Source organism: Cydia fagiglandana, chromosome 6, assembly GCF_963556715.1.
Source record: "Cydia fagiglandana chromosome 6, ilCydFagi1.1, whole genome shotgun sequence".
Lineage (NCBI taxonomy): Eukaryota > Metazoa > Arthropoda > Insecta > Lepidoptera > Tortricidae > Cydia > Cydia fagiglandana.
Window position 1 is genome coordinate 19,167,590 of NC_085937.1, and position 19,911 is coordinate 19,187,500.

At 41.0% G+C, this 19,911-nt stretch overlaps 2 protein-coding genes across 2 annotated transcripts in view; one reads left to right on the top strand and one right to left on the bottom strand.

Annotated features, from left to right (window-relative positions):
• LOC134665434 (uncharacterized) overlaps nt 1-19,911 on the bottom strand; it is a 579,666-nt gene that overhangs the window by 332,946 nt on the left and 226,809 nt on the right. The window lies entirely within an intron of this gene.
• The window catches only part of LOC134665449 (protein hobbit), a 74,324-nt gene that overhangs the window by 4,141 nt on the left and 50,272 nt on the right, over nt 1-19,911 (top strand). The window contains exons 6-19 of the mRNA XM_063522423.1: nt 2,118-2,210; nt 5,624-5,695; nt 6,210-6,299; nt 7,032-7,211; nt 8,883-9,027; nt 9,849-10,007; nt 10,489-10,685; nt 11,263-11,560; nt 12,515-12,844; nt 13,249-13,438; nt 14,049-14,211; nt 15,212-15,334; nt 15,803-16,038; nt 17,121-17,293. Coding sequence (XP_063378493.1) covers nt 2,118-2,210; nt 5,624-5,695; nt 6,210-6,299; nt 7,032-7,211; nt 8,883-9,027; nt 9,849-10,007; nt 10,489-10,685; nt 11,263-11,560; nt 12,515-12,844; nt 13,249-13,438; nt 14,049-14,211; nt 15,212-15,334; nt 15,803-16,038; nt 17,121-17,293 — 2,449 coding nt within the window. The remainder of the gene's footprint in view (nt 1-2,117; nt 2,211-5,623; nt 5,696-6,209; nt 6,300-7,031; nt 7,212-8,882; nt 9,028-9,848; nt 10,008-10,488; nt 10,686-11,262; nt 11,561-12,514; nt 12,845-13,248; nt 13,439-14,048; nt 14,212-15,211; nt 15,335-15,802; nt 16,039-17,120; nt 17,294-19,911) is intronic.

Genomic DNA, 19,911 nt, shown 5'->3' on the forward strand with positions numbered 1-19,911 from the left:
GTTGAACATAAAAAAGATACAAAAGATAAGACATAGTAAAATAAAAGCAACAATAAAAGCAATAGATGCTCTAGAACACGCTAGAAAGCTAAAATGGAGATGGGCTGGACATGTGGCTCACCTTAAAGACCACAGATGGACAGCCATAGTCACGAACTGGAAAGGCCCAGACGGTAAGCGCCGAAAAGGCAAACCAAACATGCGCTGGGAGGAAGACATGAAAAGAATTGCTGGGGGACGATTTTTGAAATTCGATCGCTCGATTTCGTCACTCGGAAATCCGTGGAAAACATCGATATACAAATTTTTGGAATAAGAGCGATAGAAATTTGGAATCTAGTGGTATTGACCACTCGTTTGCAATTCTATTAGTAGAATTTAAATGCCTAGTAGTGGAGATATTATTGAACGAAATACACGAAATTGAGCGGTCGAATTTCAAAAATCGGCTCCCTGGTCCAAATTGGAAAAGAATAGCACAAGACCGTGAAAAATGGACATCTTTGGAAGAGGCCTTCACCTAACGGGTTCCTACAAATTAAATCAACAAAAATATATTAACAAACTTATGTATAACAAAAGGAAATAAAAGGCTTTTTATTTTTATTTTATTTTATACGCCTTTTTTGTAGGTAGATGAAGTATGATAAAAGTGATAAATGAAGTTGCTGTAATTAATGCATTAATGTATATCCTTCTAAGGCCCTATAGTACTTATTCCGTTCGATTAAATTTAAGTTATATTATATGCAATTGGAACAGAGTTAGATTTGCATTGTTTCGTTAAATTTTCAAATAAAATAAAATCAACTCTATTCCCTGCACTATAGGTTTAAATTTCAGTGGCAAATTTTTGATTTTTCATTTGTATGGCTGGGCCTTAGGAGAATATCTAGAATTTGACGTCAGAGAACAAAGTGAGGGGGTGTCATTATAACGTCATATTCTCATAGAATTAAATGACATTGCCACACTTTGTCATATGCAAAATTAGCTTCGTTCGACTCTAGTGTGCTTAAATGATTTTTTTGCGATGCAGAAACAAATACATTCATATATTTCTGATTTGTAAACTATTGTTACTATGATTTCCATATTTTATTTGAAATGGACGTCGGATATTGCTTACCATTAGGCGATAAGTCAGCGTTTGCCTCCTATATCATAAAACAAAGTTTGATTGATCAATGTACAACTTTATCTATCTGATATTCTGATTTTGTACCAGAATTTATGTCAAATATAATATAGGGTGGACAGTGGCGTAGCTAGCATGGGTGGCACCCGGTGCGGAAATTGTGGGTGTCACCCCAAAATTCAATCAAAGTTGTAAAATATACTTAAAAAGAGTAATTGTAATTTATGTTAAATAGCTCAGGATTTACTCCATCGCTTTCATTTTACATGATTTTACGAATTTTTATAGGTGGCACTACTGATGTTCATGGTCGGGTGTCACCCCTAAATGGGTGACACCCGGGGCGGACCGCTCCCGCCGCCCCCCCTAGCTACGCCACTGAGAGTGGACGATATCCGGAAGACTGCGGGTCAAGTCCAGATTAGCATAGGACCGGAATAAGTGACGTACTAGAAGAGAGGCCTATATGCTCAGCAGTGGGCGATAAATGGCTGATATGATGATGATATTATAATCAATGTGTTTGCTTGCTCTTCTCACAGCTCGATCCTCCCCCATCCTCTCCAGGTGACCAAGCCAGCGGAGTCGTGTGGCTTTGATCTCGCCAATTATATTAGGCATCGCAACCAGCTCCTCTAGTTCCCTATTTACTATTACTATTTACTATTCTATTTACTTACTTTATTTATTTACTTTTTTTATTTACTTATCTATTTACTATTTTATTTTTTGTTTTTATTTATTTGGGGGAGGATCGTGCTGTGAGAAGAGCGTATGTGGGGCACCTGGGCGGAAAACGTCCGTCTGGGCGTCCCAGATACCGCTGGAGTGACGTAGCCCAAAAAGACCTGTCCGCCCTCGGAATACCCAACTGGCGTGAAGTGGCGCAGAATAGGGCAGAATGGCGCTCTCTTATGTCAGAGGCCAAGATCCTCTTTGGGTCACTGAGCCAGTGATGTATGTGTATGTTTGTTTGCAGAAAATTCACTGCGCCGTCAGCAACACTCAGATATCATTCCATGACGAGCTACACGAGCTGGTTAAGAAGCAGAGGCGATACAAGCGGCCGCAGGTTAGAAGACCTACCTATCTCATTCAACTCAGGGATAAAAACTATAGTTCTCCCTTTCTACATAAATATAAATCATTTTCTTTTCATATCCTTCCAAATCCGAATGCAGGGTGTTTAATTCAAATTATCAAGTCGTTTCGTGTCTGTAATACCGGCCAATTGGGCATCAAAATGTTTAAAGGAAACGTAACTTTATTATCTTTAATTAAGATTGCATCTCCAATAACCATACATTTTGAGATGTGGCCCTAATGCTGGCAGGCTCTTTGCATCACAGATATTGAACGATTTAATAATTGGATTCATTATTAATTGCCCATTGTTACCAAAATTATTTTAGGGTGGCTATACTAAAGATTTTTAAGGCGAGAAAAGGAAAATACAACCACTGTAATTACAACGTTTATTCTCTTATAAAAAAAAAAGACAAGGAAAGTTATTACTAGGGCCTTAAGGGCCTTGCAAACACTGCAGTTATCTTAGACTAGCTCTTAATTTTATCTAACTTGAGACTACACTAGGGACGAGAGAGCGAATGTGGGTTAGCGGCTAAAATATTATGGTTGAACACTTTTACTCAAATATTTGCAATTTAACTAGAATACTGTTGGGCGCCGTAGAAGTAAATTAAAGTTTGGAAGTAGCTGACCTGGTCCGCAGAGTTTAGGGTACCAACAACACCGCCACGTCGTCAACCTCTCAGTACAGGCCAAGGCAGCACCCGCCGATCACCAGTCAACGTTGTCAACCGGGCACACAAGGAAGTAAAACCCGCGCCAGACGGATTTGCAGGTAAAATGTAGACCCCGCTGTGGAAAAATGGCCCGCAAAGGGTGCTCTGCAACATATGTCGACACAAGCGAGGTCTATAAAACACGGCCACAAAGGCCCTTAAATTTGGGGCTGCATGTGCCCCACTTTTTCGCCTGGGTCAAAAGGGAGATTTCTCCCGATTGGGTTAGAAATCGCCTGAAAAGGCTTGTTGTTTGCGGAACAACTCCAACGAAAAAATGTCCGACCTTCATTTTGGCAGGATATGACAGACCAAATGACAGAGTTGCCACAGCCCGAACTGGATTCGTGCGATCCTAGGTGATTTTGAAAAGAAAACATTACCTTTCTTCTTTACTTTATTTGGACTAATATTAAATAGAAAGAAAAAACAATATTTGAAGACAATTTTAATTTACAAACCCCTTTCGATTAAAAAAAACCAAAAATGTAGGAAGACACCGAAATTATTTTTAATCTAGCAACCCGGACCATGTTGTTATTGACTGAGCTCGCTAGATGGCGTTAAGGGTATCAAACAAATATGGGTCACATACTAAACAGTATTGAAAAAAAATGAAGAATTAAAATTTTGTTGTTACAGTGCTCCCCTACCCGAAGAAAATTTTGACTACGGCAAAATTTTGAGCTGGCCCCCAGCTCGCAAAACCACCCTCTTATTTTCCAGACGAAGTCCCAAAAAAAAATCGACGCTGAAGGCATAAAGGAAAGCAACGACCACCCAATTCGAACCCACGCACTAAACCATAATAAAAAAATAAGCACAGCCGAGCTGTGCACAAATTACCACATACAAACTATAATATTACTGTACGGTAATCTACACTACGATACCCTAAACGTATATTAACCTAAACGAAACTAAACGCTAATAAGCGAAGCTGCAAAGCTCCCTACCTACGCACTGCATCGCTGTATATCTTGGCGGCGCAGCGAGCTACCTGGGTCGCGGGCTGCACGTCCAAGTTATATGGCGGAATGTGCGTAAGGTAACAGATTATTCAATAATCTGCGGTAATGACTGAGTACAGTCAATTACCCATATGAGTCAAGGACAGTGTCTGATAGCTCGGCTAAAGAGCCACTGAGCTACCAGTCGACACTCTTCACAAGAACACTGGCCCTGCAGTGCGAAATCAGGGATTTCGCCCTGCACTGCCAACGCTCACTGTGGATAAACGGCTTATAGCCAATGAAATTGATTACGGATCAAACCTTTTAAGATTTCGAGCATGCCAGGACCCTAAATTCTTACCCGTATAAAAATCTTCCAACTCGTATACTAAATTCGAGAGTTTACGAACTATGCGGCACTTCACGTATTTAGGAGCAAGCTTAGCCATAAAGAATTTACCGGCGTCACTCAAAGGAAAAGTCTTTTTCATAACAACCTCGCCCTCACTAAACTCAACCGACTGTCGGCCCTTATTATAATAACGCGCCCCACGTTGGGCGCCACTGTTACCAAAATTATTTTAGGGTGGCTATACTAAAGATTTTTAAGGCGAGAAAAGGAAAATACAACCACTGTAATTACAACGTTTATTCTCTTATAAAAAAAAAGACAAGGAAAGTTATTACTAGGGCCTTAAGGGCCTTGCAAACACTGCAGTTATCTTAGACTAGCTCTTAATTTTATCTAACTTGAGACTACACTAGGGACGAGAGAGCGAATGTGGGTTAGCGGCTAAAATATTATGGTTGAACACTTTTACTCAAATATTTGCAATTTAACTAGAATACTGTTGGGCGCCGTAGAAGTAAATTAAAGTTTGGAAGTAGCTGACCTGGTCCGCAGAGTTTAGGGTACCAACAACACCGCCACGTCGTCAACCTCTCGGTCCAGGCCAAGGCAGCACCCGCCGATCACCAGTCAACGTTGTCAACCGGGCACACAAGGAAGTAAAACCCGCGCCAGACGGATTTGCAGGTAAAATGTAGACCCCGCTGTGGAAAAATGGCCCGCAAAGGGTGCTCTGCAACATATGTCGACACAAGCGAGGTCTATAAAACACGGCCACAAAGGCCCTTAAATTTGGGGCTGCATGTGCCCCACTTTTTCGCCTGGGTCAAAAGGGAGATTTCTCCCGATTGGGTTAGAAATCGCCTGAAAAGGCTTGTTGTTTGCGGAACAACTCCAACGAAAAAATGTCCGACCTTCATTTTGGCAGGATATGACAGACCAAATGACAGAGTTGCCACAGCCCGAACTGGATTCGTGCGATCCTAGGTGATTTTGAAAAGAAAACATTACCTTTCTTCTTTACTTTATTTGGACTAATATTAAATAGAAAGAAAAAACAATATTTGAAGACAATTTTAATTTACAAACCCCTTTCGATTAAAAAAAACCAAAAATGTAGGAAGACACCGAAATTATTTTTAATCTAGCAACCCGGACCATGTTGTTATTGACTGAGCTCGCTAGATGGCGTTAAGGGTATCAAACAAATATGGGTCACATACTAAACAGTATTGAAAAAAAATGAAGAATTAAAATTTTGTTGTTACACCATTCATGTTTGCAAGTCTCTGTATACATACAAACATATACTGCTTTGGAAGTTCGTATTTCTGGAATCGAAGTATGTAGTCTCAGTATTTTTTGGCCTTGTTTGCAGGTTAGACAGTACGCCGCTGAAGACCAAGAGGCGTCGCCTGCGTTACCGAGGTTGTCACCTGTAGTACCAAAGGTAAGTTCCGTCAACTCCTCGACTCACGCGTGATATCACGTCGGCAAAAAGTTACCTCTGAGTCCCACGGACGCGACATCGCGTCGGAAATAACGATCGCTGTTCAATTTTAAGATTAAAATATTAAGGCCGTTTTTTGGCTGGCAAATTTAGATCCATTTTTGTGTTGTCTCTGCTTGATACTCGAGGGCTTAAGGCCAAATCGGTTCAGTTGAATACCTCATAAGAGTATGGTGGAACAAGCCACATTCCATCTTATTATTTTTATCAAGATAAATTCATATGGCGTTATTCATAAACGTGTTACTGGCCTGAATTAGCTATGAATCGTTCGTCTTTATCTAACATTTTGACTTGTATTTGTAAGAAAGGGATAAAACATAATTGAACTAAATCAGGTCCGTAAAGTTTAATGAATAAGGGGGTTAATAATCACAAATGACTAGAAAACAGAATAAGTCAACAAATACAAAAAGTGAAAGAATGATCTTATGTTTTATTTGTTTTTTTTCAGATATTTAGTTTAAAGATTGACACAACGAATGTAACATGTATAGACAACGTTACGAAAACGGACTTCAAGGCGTCTCTCAACAGTTTCCAAGTAAGTAATCACATTTTAGACGACAGGACTTGTCTTACTAATGAAATAATTTTATATCTACTTAACATCAATGACATGACGTTGCAATGTTAGGATAATTATTAATTCATTTATTGCAACCATGGTACAGTATAGTATAGATGTCAAATATAATATACATGTCTCATATTGACCCTGTACCTAAGGGCACAGCATAGCTTACTCATATCGTATTATAATATTTTTTGTATTATATTGTTGTATTGATACCATCAAGCGTGTCTGGTAATGAAAACCGAAGGTACCTATTAGCTGTAAGATCTAAAAAAATATGCCACCCTCACACAGAGCGAGCCGTCTCGTAAATTGCCGCGCGAAGCAGCTTGGTTTGGTAAGATAAGATAAAAGATAAAATAAGATAAAAAATAGTTTATTCAAGTAGGCATATTACAATGCGCTTATGAACGTCAAATAAACCTTTACCGGCTCCAACCGTACACCACTGCCCCGAGAAGATTTAAATCCCCCCTCAATTGGAGGAGGGTATCCCAATATGGGACCGGCAACAAACTCGTAATGTATTACCAGACTCGTGGTATGTATAGGAGTGCCTCGTCCGAGGCATCGTTTGCTAGGCTTACCCGAGTGCCTCGTAACGCACGCTCCCAGCGAGCGTTTTGTGGATTCGCTTGAGTGTTTTTAGAAAAGGATTAAATCATGTATGAAAATGAAATATTGACAAACTTATTTCAGGTAAATTCACGGTTCAGCGCGGCATCAGTGCACACGGACGCTGCGGGCGTAGAATCGTGCGCTCGCGTGCAAATGTACGTGGCGTTGCAGATGGAGCAGCTGCAACTGACTGCACAGTGTCGGAAGGAGGCGTGCGAAGATGTGCTGCTTTATAATAATAAGCTCAAGTTAGATGCCAAGGTACGCTTCTCAATATCTAGAGAGTTATTTTAAACTTGGTAGAGACAAAAGAGAGACCACGGACTAGCAAGCGCAGCGTAGGACGTCCACCCACAAGATGGACAGACGACCTTGTTAAGGTCGCCGGAAGACGCTGGATGCGGGTCGCTTCCAACCGGCACGTATGGAGGTCCAAGGGGGAGGCCTATGTTCAGCAGTGGACGTCTTATGGCTGAGATGATGATCATGAGAGACAAAAGCCTTGTATAAAACACACATTATACCGTTTACCACCGTTTACCACCGTTTACCGCTTCGCTTTTCGGTCAAAGAAAACATAGTCAGGAAACTAATCTTAATAAGGTTTAGTTTACCCTCTGGATTGGAAGGTCAGATTTATTTATTGATTTAGTTATTTATTATACTAGAAGTTACAACTTTATTGTTACATACAATGCTCCACAAAACTACATTTAGTTTGACTGTGGAGTCTCAGTATACTATAATACTATACTTAATTAAATTTAATTAGATGGCAGGGGCTTTCGTAAAAACTAGTACCTACGCCAATTCTCGGGATTAGTTGCTTCCATGAGATGATGATGATAACGTGAGGAAGATGAAAATGATGATTCTATCAACGAACATACCAATTGCTCTAAACTCGGTCTAGAGGATTCCTAGTCTATGTTACACACAGAGACACTAGCGTCTTTTGTGCGACGGCGTCTAATCGGCGCTATAGAAAATAGCGTCGCTGCACAGATGCGCCGAGTAGGATCCATAGAGTTGACCAGACGCCGACGCGCGCGACTCGCTATTGCAGGGTATCTCTAATGTCTCCTCTACACGATGGGCCAACGCCGGCCACTCCAAGGGACGCAGCCATGCGGTAGAATGAGATAGCAATATCACTTGCTCGCCCTAACGCATAAATGCGGAGACGTATTTTGCTCCCAATTATAATATTTTTCAAACTCGAAGGGTTGGGTGACACTTGACCTAAAACGCCACATCTCGCAAAATTGTATTGAAATGACAGGTATTCTACTCTTCGAGTTTGAAAAATATTATAAATCTGGTTCAATCTTGTTACAGCTAGAAAAAGGCGTACTGAACCTCTACCTAATTCTGAGTACTCTCAAACTGTCATACGACCATGAGAACGTACTCCGCTGGTACACCTCGGTACTGGAGAGGCTCGACAAGACCAAGCCTATGCAGATACAGCCCGTCGCCACGAGTAAGTAAATAAAACTATTTGATTACCTGTAATTGCATTTCTCCTTCATGCAGTTAGAAAAAGGCGTACTGAACCTCTACCTAATTCTGAGCACGCTCAAACTGTCATACGACCATGAGAACGTACTCCGCTGGTACACCTCGGTACTGGAGAGGCTCGACAAGACCAAGCCTATGCAGATACAGCCCGTCGCCACGAGTAAGTAAATAAAACTATTTGATTACCTGTAATTGCATTTCTCCTTCATGCAGTTAGAAAAAGGCGTACTGAACCTCTACCTAATTCTGAGCACGCTCAAACTGTCATACGACCATGAGAACGTACTCCGCTGGTACACCTCGGTACTGGAGAGGCTCGACAAGACCAAGCCTATGCAGATACAGCCCGTCGCCACGAGTAAGTAAATAAAACTATTTGATTACCTGTAATTGCATTTCTCCTTCATGCAGTTAGAAAAAGGCGTACTGAACCTCTACCTAATTCTGAGTACTCTCAAACTGTCGTACGACCATGAAAACGTGTTCCGCTGGTACACCTCGGTACTGGAGAGGCTCGACAAGACCAAGCCTATGCAGATACAGCCCGTCGCCACGAGTAAGTAAATACAACTATTTGGTAAACTGCAATTGACCGAGCGTTAGCGAAGGGTTATATTTCAGCTTGGGCAAAAATGATTATGTATGTAAGCGTTTCTTTTATTTTTTGCCATTTTCATATAATGTATTAATGGTGAATCTGTGAGCTGTCTGTAGTGTAGACCTCGCGAGCATAAATTAAAAAGTTAAAACTGATTAAATGTATGGCTCGGCCATTTAGAAAAAAATCCAAAAAGTGAATCGACAAAAAAATCCGTAAAGTGTAGTGTGTTATTTCTAGTCATGTTCGCGAGCCCTTTTCATTCTTATAGGAGAAAAAAAGTGTACTAAACTTTCCATAAATTTTTCAAACTTTCCTTTTTGTTACCGCCATACAAACTATGGGGAAATGGTAACAAAATAGGAAAAATACTCTGGAACATTTTTTTATCCCATTAGGATCGAAAGAGCTCATGATTCTAAGTAGAAATAACACAAAAGTGGCAAAAAAAATGACACAATATATAAAAATGCCAAAAATAAAAGAAACGCTCGAGTCCGGATGTTCTACTGCAGGTCGCATTTCTTAAGAGGCCCACTGATTACCAGTTCGCCGGACGATATTAGCCTGTCAATTAGACGCAAAAGGTGACAGTTCCGAACAACTGACAGGCTGATATCGACCGACGAACTGGTGATCTGTGGGCCCCTCTAACCGGCTCAAGTGAAATTTTGTAAGTTCGGTAGGTAGAGTTTTTTTTCTGTCGTTTCGTTTTTGGAAAATGTTCAAAATTGCTTACTAGAAAGACCAATTTTATCAAGATTGGTTTCCCTTTTCAGCCCAACCTCCAGGTCTTTTGGACAGCATACTCCGCGCATGCGTGGTGCAAGGTTGCGCAGAGCTGCGGCATGGTTCGCTGCGCGCGCGTCTACCTGCTCCACTGTCGATTGGTTGTCAGGGTCTCAAGGTCAAGCTGGACCAGCTGGTGGACACTAGAGGTCAGCGACATGTTATATTTACACCATTTATAAATTACACTTTATATTAATACAAGGTTGCGCTGAACTGCGATATGGTTTGCCCCGTGCTTCCTTACCTGCTCCACCGTCAATGGGGTTGGCAACTGTCAAAGGTCTGCATAGATGGCACCATCATAGCTTGCCCCCTTTTCTATGAGATTTGGCTTAAAGGGCCGGCACCCAGGGCATAAAATTCCATGAAAAAAAAATTACAACATTTTTAGGGATTGTCAGGGCAAGCTATGCTGGCGCCATCTTCTAAATACTTCGACCGGCCAACTCCATTGGCTGTCAGGGACCCACCGTCAAGTGGTGTCAAAAGTTCAAATTATTGCCACGACTAGCGCTTGTCGCTTTTAGTTTTGCCGACACATCTTTCATATATTTATTTGTTCCTGCGCACTTAATTGATATTCGTCAAATATGTCATAGTATTGACAATGAAATTTATCTGTTACAGAGGAGCCCTACACAGCTTCATTCCCGCGCGTCCTCCTCGGATCTCGACACTGGAGCACAGAACTCCTCGTAGATTCCGGCTGGTTGTCGTGCGATTCGAGAGAAGAGCCCCCTCCGCGGAAGCACCACGCTTGGGGCGCGGCGTTACTCGCTGTGGCGTTGGTTAAATGGGGCAGCCATGGGCCCAGAGACTCCAAGGTATAAAAACATAAAGTCCGGAGTGCAAAACCGTTCTCGCTAACGATTATACACTTTTCCTTCGTTTAAATCCTAAGATTTTGGTCCGATTGTGTTGAAAATCCTGAGTGTCCGAGAGTCAAAACGAATCTGGGGGTCATAATTATAACTGAGGAGGGGAGGGTGTCATCATTATTCTAAAATAAAGCAGATTAAGTATATAAAAGTCTGGATTGAAATATAACGTGTAAGTGGCTTTCACAGAAACAGTTTGGCCTGATAGGAGCTCCGATTGTAAAACTGAAGGCAGATAAATATAATGTTCACTTTCACTTTTTTCACTTTTATTCACTTTTTGGGCGCTAAAAGGCACCTATATCTGGGGCGCTCGGTAGGGCGAAGACCGATCGGACGTCACAGGTATCGCTGGGGCGATGAGGTTGAAGCGGACTTGCGCGATCTTCAAGCCGATAACTGGCGGGAGATTGCGCAGGATAGAGACAACTGGCGTTTACTCGTGTCGGAGGCCAAGACTCATTTAGGGTCGTTGCGCCATTAAGTAGTAGTAGCAGTATTCACTTTCAACATTTCCTTTCAGGTTGAAGCCATGATGGACTGCCTGCGCATCGAATGGTCCAACACCGTAGCTACGACCCTCATCAGCCTGCTCGACTGCCTCCACGCCTACCGCGCCCCCCGCGCCTCCGACCCCACCCCACCCTCCCCCTGCCTCGTCACTCTCAACGTAGCACTATCACATATCAATGCGTTCTTGATAGTGAATGATGATATGTGTTTAATGACGAGGATAGATGCGGTGACGGTGGAGAGGGGAACGGTGCGGGGTGCGGCGGTGGTGTCCGGAGTAAAGGTTGTGGATATGGTGCCTTTCAAAGGTAAGTGTTTATACTATATATATATAGTGTGACAGACGTAGCACTATTGCTTGGGAACTCGTGCTATATGCGCGAAGCCCCTCCCTCCCCCTGCCTCGTCACGCTTAATGTAGCACTATCACATATCAATGCGTTCCTGATAGTGAATGATGATATGTGTTTAATGACGAGGATAGATGCAGTGACGGTGGAGAGGGGAGAGGGAGGGGCGGGCGGTGGTGTCGGGGGTAAAGATTGTGGATATGATACCTTTCAAAGGTAAGCTTGTAGACCCAACCGATAGTGATGAAAAACTACCCTATGTCTTTCATCATCATCATATCAGCCAAAGGACGTCCACTGCTGGACATAGACCCTATGTCTTTACCTGGGTCTAAAACTACCTCAATACCAAATTTCATCCAAAGCGGTTCAGCGGTTTGAGCGTGAAGAGGTAACAGATAGACAAACAGATTATTGCATTTATAACATCATCATCATCATCATCATTCTAGCCTTCAGTCGCCCACTGCTGAGCATAGGCCTCTCTTCGTGTACGCCACTTATCCCGGTCCTGGGCTAGTCTCATCCAAAAGTGCCCCGCAATTTTCCGAATGTCATCCACCCAACGAGCTAACGGACGCCAGGCGCTTCTTTAATCCGAAAGCGGCCACCAATCCGTCAACCTTTTGGTCCACCTGCCATCACTCTGCCTAGCAACATGTCCCGCCCAACTCCATTTAAGCTTGGAGATGACGTCACCCACGTCTCGCACCTTGGTGCGGCGTCGGATTTCGACATTCCTCACTCGGTCTTGCAGTTTAATGCCGAGCATGGAGCGCATTTATAACAATAGTAAGGTTAGAGAAAGAAACACTAGAAATTAAAAAGAAATAACTAAATACAACTTAAGGGCGAAATTATCACAAATTTACTACAAAAATTACCCACTAAGCAGGTTTTATTCCTTTTCAGGCAATGTCCAATGTCAACGCTCAGACGAGATCCCAAAATCATTTTTCCACGTCCGCCTAGCGAGAATAGAACACACACCAAACGAAGAAAATAATTCTTCACTCTTAGACTTCCAATTACTCGAAACTACGGACTGCGAATGGAGTGCTAACTTACACTTAAAGATATTAGAGTTTGTGAAGGCAGTGAAAGGGTTTAAGGGAGAGTTGGGGAAGAGAAGAAGTGGGGGTGGGGGGAAGAAGAGTAAGTTGGATTGGAGGGTGGGGATTAAGGGGGAGACGAGCTTGGGACTGTTGTTGTCGAAGGAGAATAATATGATATTTGTTACTGGTAAGTTTTCAAGTAGAGTTATATTTTTTTCTAAATTAATGCTTTCTTTTCTAAAAAAAAGTTATAATCTATGGTTAGTCAAAATAAATCATATCAGTCTAAACTCGAGCTGTTTGCTACTAGGTGTCAGTTTCCCTGTATCTTCTTTAGTTTCGGATTAGCCCTTAATATCTTACTTAAAAATACATAATTATATAAAAATACCAGGTCCAACGTCATTGCATCTCAAGCTCTCATTAAGCAAAATGTGACAGTCACATTGGACAAAGAAATAACTTCGAGTTAGAAATTTTATTACACTGTTAGATTATTGGTTATGAGCAGACATCGTAAATTTCATTTTTGTATTAATCAGCTTACTAAAGTAAAACTAAGTAATCTCTAATAAAGTTTATTTTCCCCAGATGACCTGACAGTCTCCTACGACCACATACTCGGGCTATCCATAGTCTGGAGTCAGCTAAAGATGATCCTTAACGGCGACGAAGTTATCACAGTAGAAGGTTACACACAGGAGAGGGCTCAAGATGACCATGAGGTCAGGGTGGAGAGGAGTGCTGCTGAGGGCTTTGTGTTACCTTGGAACAGAGTTTGGTAAGTTATAGTAAGATCCTCCACTGGGATAATCCTGGTGGAAGACGAAGTTATCACAGTAGAAGGTTACACACAGGAGAGGGCTCAAGATGACCATGAGGTCAGGGCGGAGAGGAGTGCTGCTGAGGGCTTTGTGTTACCTTGGAACAGGGTTTGGAAAGTTTTGGTAAGATCCTCCACTGGGATAATCCTGGTGGAAGACGTAGTTATCACAGTAGAAGGTTACACACAGGAGAGAGCCCAAGATGACCACGAGGTTAAAGTGGAACAAAGTGCGGCTGAGGGCTTTGTACTACCTTAGAATAGAGTTTGGTAAGGTTTGAGAATCTTAATTCTCAAGTTTAATAATCCTGGTCAAGGCACCAAATTGTAACGAACCCACATCATACCATTACTTGATCAATAATTGTTATGATGACCGAACGAACGAATTTTTCCCGTTAAATAGATTTATGAGGTAGTCCATTTTGTCTAGAGCTGTGTCGCGTAGCGCTTTCGTTTTCCGCTTGCCCCACTTTAATGTCCCAAGTAAAAACTTTTATCTATGTCTGGTCCACCGATGCATATTAGTCAGCCACTCATCAAAATTGTTTTGCATTTTCTTTTCCAGGGCGGTGACCGTAGAATCAGTCCGAGTAATATTCCCATACAAGCATCGCTTCGCGGACGCGGTGCAGGGCGACTTCGTGTCTCACTTCAAGTGGATTAAGAAGATACACGGCATCGGAAAGACGAAGAGCGAGAAAACGCTGCCTAGCGACTTACATATTAAGGTGAGTTAGACTTTGCTTGGGTATAAGGTGCTATATTACTCGTAAATGATAAAAAATAGATGAAAGCTAAGGGCCTACGTTCGACGTGTTGCCTCCCTGTCACACTTACGTACGAACTTACAAGTGCGACGGAGAGACAACACGTCGAAAGTGGTTCGCGGTAACCCTCTGAATAGGTATATCAGCAGTGTTTCAGGGGCCATTCTGCTTTCGTAGGAATGTCCTTATTTAAATCTAGGTTTCGGGATCAGTTCTCCCTTTTTCAACATTAATAATGTAACTTAATAATAATATGTTAATTTTTTAAAGCGTTTGCGCCAAAACTGCCTTCTTCGTAGCGAATTTCAACTGTATCATTATTATGTATTTATAACTCTGTGTATCTTTTTAAAATTAAATAATCGTTAGTTGAACTAATATGGTTGCTTTAGTGTGAATTCAATTTAAATTATTCTAACACGGATGCTACTCATTGTCTATATTGACATACAGGGTGATTCATGAGACGTGAGCAGGATTAATCCTGCACACTCAGTAACTGATAATTGACCGATCACCGTCGTATTTAGGTGAAACAACCACAGTTTTTCCTATTTTTTAACTTTTTGGTGAGGGCAAATTTAATTCTCTACAACCATGGTTACCCTACAAGACCCAATTAATAACCATAAAACCTCTTTAACCGTAATGACAGCATTTGATTACGAAGAAATAAACTGTCAAACTTGAGTGAGATACGAGTTTTCAAAAGTAACCAGACCGTGATGACAGTGATGACATTCAATTTGACACAGAATATTAGTAGTTTAGTATTCTAATTTTAGGGTGACCATGCATGTCGTAAATAAATTTATTAATTTTTTTTTCAACACGAGTAGAAAATTAACGTTAATCTCACTAATACTGATACGAAACAGTTGCTTATAATTTACAAAAGGCGCAGTCTTAGTCCTGCTCACGTCTCCTGAATCACCCTGTATATTCATTTTTTTCTCATTAGATTGAAGAGGTCCTGATAGAAATGAGTGATGACCCGTTCGAAGTGAAGCTACGGGACAACTATGAATTGCTAGAAGATGAGTATAAAGAGAGCCAAAAGAGACGGAGTATGTTGGATGCGAAGGTAATTTCTTTTTTGCAATACGGGTTATCCATGATCGAATTGATATCGTAAAATTGTGTGTGTTTCTTTACAAAAACAAACTTTTGTTTGTCGAATTTTGTAGTGTGTGTAGTGAAAATATGTGTCCGTGTTTATAGCGGTGACTGTTCCCATTCTATTAAAAATATAAGTTAACTCGACCGCAATTGAAGACTCGACTGATCATCAACAATCAGCAGTCAATAAAACTTCCTATACGATACATTAATCAGCCTGTCAATGATGCAACTGGGCCTAAGACCGTTTTAAAATCGTACTGTATGTGTCGGTTGCACAAAACCGTCTGTCACCGTTAAAGCGATCGTAAAATTTTAATGAATGGGAAGTCTCATAGGTCTTTGCTGCGTGACGTTGATCATTCTGTTAACTATGGTTGGTGCAATTGGCCCTAAGTGTATCAATAACGATTCATTTATTATATTATAACAGGTCCAAGAGCTCTGCAAGCCTCACCTATTTCTCCCAGCCGGAAAAATCGACGAGCTCTACGCAGCTCTAAGTCAAAAGGACGCACAGATTTACGTCGTTCGCTGTCGCGCCGCGCCGCCGCCGCGGACTCGCCTCGTCGCGTGTTGTTTGAGCGGCTTCAGGCTGCTGGCGTTGGCTGATCCGAGCATACATGGAGTGAGAGCGCAGGATAAGTTGAGAGAGCTGGACGCCGACAGGTGAGAGCGATAAAGATACATAGTCTTATCTATAGTGCTATTGCTGTCTAGTAAAAATGTATGGTAACAAGCTGAAGTATTAAGTGAGATCATCCTGGTCACGGCACCAAATTAAAAACGAGACCTATACTCAATCGTTATTTATAACGACAGTGGTTTGAAAGGGTGTTTTATTGTACCCATTTCACTAATGATCGATGAATCGATAAGCGTTACGCCGCTCTAAATCAAAAGGATGCATAAAACTACGTCGTTCGTTGTCACGCCGTGCGCCGCCGCGGACTCGCCTCGTCGCGTGTTGTTTGAGCGATTTCAGGCTGCTGGCGTTGGCTGATCCGAGCATACATGGAGTGAGAGCGCAGGATAAGTTGAGAGAGCTGGACGCGGACAGGTGAGAGCGATAACGATAAAGATAAGACGCAAAGAGGAGTCTTTGGGAAGTATATTTTGGCATGGCATTTCCGTCAGTAGAAAATAGCGGCAAATTGAAAAAATATTGGTGGGAAGGGATGTCCTTTTATAGAAAATTTGACTTTGGCGCCTTTTTCTACTGACAAAGTGGGTTTACCAGAGTATACAGGTGTATAGCGTATGTATTGTTCTCCTGGGTGTAATACGGGCTAAAAAATTTGATATGTTTTTTATTTGCTGTTATTTTGTATCCTGGTCACGGCACCGAATTGAAACGAACCCCATACTGTCCCCTAATGAAAGATTATAACGATAAGGGTTGAAAAGAGCCACATAATGTTTACCTGTTTCAATAGTTTAAAAGTCGACCGCGCTAAATTGAACCAAACTCAAGCTATGTTGTATTTTTAGGACTTCCAACCCAACAGTATACATTTTTAGGTTTTAAGTGTAAGCTCATTTAGATGATGCGAGGACTCGCATGCGAGTATCATTACATTGCGGTCTTTGATCGGTCGGTTGAATTGGACGTAAGCAACAGTCCGTAATGTAACTAAAATCGCATGCGAGTTCGCGCGCCGTCTAAGTCAGCCCTAATGTGCCCACTGCCTTTTGATTTCAGCAATTATTTCGATTATTTTTGCGTGCCATGATACATGAATTTGTTTCAGCCCATGGCCTGAAGACGGCGTAGAATTCACTACCTTGTGGTGTCGCGCGATCAGCCTTAACTGCGCCCAGTGGCAGTTATTGCTACGAGATTTCCCGCAGCCATTGTTACGGCTGAGCTCACTGCGGTTGTGGGGCTCTCTCTGTGGCGCCGAAGAGCATCCGCCGCCTAGAGGTACATTTAAACAGCTGTTTAGACCAACCTTACGAAGGGGTTTGCTATATTGGAGATTCAGTCGAAACCTAAATGGTCATATTTGTCATTAATACGAGTATGCATACTGCAACCAAGCGAAGCATTCAAAACATCTTCCTATCTTCGATGAACAGAACAGAAATCCAACTTAATTTCAAGTATGATCAAATCACCGAGCGAAGCGTTACCGGTTTCAGACTGTCAGGCAGTTCTCGCATTTCTTAAGAGGGCGTAGAGGAGGGTAAATTTTCAGATTCTGTCAAATTACCCCATTTCACACACAAACGCAGCTCACGCACACTACCTCAATTTACTGGTACAGGTCAGTGACCCCTAATGTTTTTTTAAAGGTGCTGCTTCGAGTTTAGTGTTAACTACTAACCTTCTTTGAGGAATTCAAACTGTCACAGCTTTCCTTTGTGAGAAGACAGAGAAAAAACACTTTTTTATATATAGCTTTCCTTGTTTGTTCATGTCATGTCATAGGTATGTGACGTATTAGGTAATTAATTATTTTTGTTGTTGACTTTTGTATTAAGATAGGTTCAAAACGGCGACGCTCTTAACTGTCCATCGGTGGACCTTATGCCTTTTGTAATAAGGTTTACGGACTGTCAGTTAACAGTGTGGTGGTGGGCAATGGTAGGTATGCGGTTTGTAGACAGACCGAATTAAACCTAGGAGTTTTATTATTAAAAATATAAGAAATCATCTCATCTATCTACTCGAAAAAAGTGGACTATATCTAAAATTATCCCTTTATTACTTATAGGTCTTGTAACATATTTTTTTACAACTAAAGACGCTTATTTAATTTCACTTATAACTTAATTTTTAAAGCTCTGTTAATAATAAAGCTTTAAAAACATCTAATAAAATTCAGGTACTACACTTATACTTTTGTAAGTCAGTAAGTGATGCTTACTTAAAACTTATTGGGAAATCAAATAACTCATAATTACCTATATTAAAATATATAAATGTACTATTTCATCTCATTTCATCCCAATCCGCATTGGGCTAGCGTGGGGACTATAGCCCAAGCCCTCTCGCGCATGAGACGAGGCCTGTGCTCAGCAGTGGGACGTATATAGGCCGAAATGATGATGATGATTTCATCTCATACGTTCAATAAGGCCCAGGACCGGGCCTTGTCACCCGCACTGACAGAGGGCCTTTTTAGCCCTACATAATATTAAAGAACTGTGTCCCGGATAGTATGGGTTCTGGTCCATGGCGCGTCCTGAAGTAACTTATACAGTGTGTAATCATTAAGTGTAGCCAGGCTATAATTCCGTAAATATAACAGATATCAGAAAACTTCAAATTGATATCAAAAGTGCGTTACCCAATGAGTAAAATTACATTTATAACTTTTTTTAAATAAAAGTAGAAATATCTCAAACATTAACTTCAAACCCTCCCATACATTTAGTACGACGACTCACCCCTCAAAGAACGTCGGTGTCCTAAGAGACAAAACTGCTTGAGATTCATTATTTGCGATAGTAAACTGTAATAGAATAATAAAACTACCGTTTATTAAATAATAATCTCAAGCAGTTTTATCTCTTACGACACCAACGTTCTTTGAGGGGTGAGTCATCGTACTAAATATTTAGGAGTTAGGGAGGGTTTAAAGTTAATGTTTGGGATATTTCTGCTTTTATGAATAAATATATTAATGTATTTTACTCATTGGATTACGCGCTCTCTATATCAATTCGAAATTTTCTGATATCTGTTATATTTACGGAATTATAGCCTGACTACACTTAACGATTACACCCTGTATATCATTAGATAGTTCATAGCCTATATCGATAGAATATATCGTTCTTATGAGCGTATTTGGTGGGCATACCTTATTATTAAAAAAGTCTACTGCTTTATACTCGGAGTAATTAACAATGGAGCCGCCATTAACAGGCGTTCCCCTCTGTCGAAAATAGGCGGCCAATGGTCAACCACATGTCAACCATATGTATGGACTGACGTTTGGCTGACTTGACGTACCTATACATTTGATGTGCCCCTCCCCCGCAAAAAACGGCAGACTATTTTGTACCGAAAATTTTAGACATGGCGTCTCCGTTGGTTATATCCTCTAAGGCTTTATAATAGGGTGGCACTGGTGGCAGAAACTCATTTCATTTGTAAAATTATCACCTGTAATTTATCTGTAAAATATAAAAACATTGTATTCACACTTTTCAAATGCCAGATGATTATTTTATTTAATTTTATTTCAATATTTAATGTTTGACTTGCCACGTGCGGTGCCACAATTATTATTCAGAAAAAATATATGAGTGCCTATTTTATAGTGATACTTTTTAGAATGGAGAATAAATGAGCAAAATTTAACAATTTTTTTATTTAGTACAAATCACCACACTGTGATTGTAAAAAAAAAAAAATACATATAATATTCATTTATTGTGCAAAAATCAGTTTATTTGTATGAATCGTTATACATACCTATAACGATTATTTAAAAACTGAATTCCTCGTCCCTAGATTATACAAAAATGATATATAACTTGCCCTAGTTGCTAAGAGCATGAAGAAATATAGCATAGATTGGACCGGGGAGC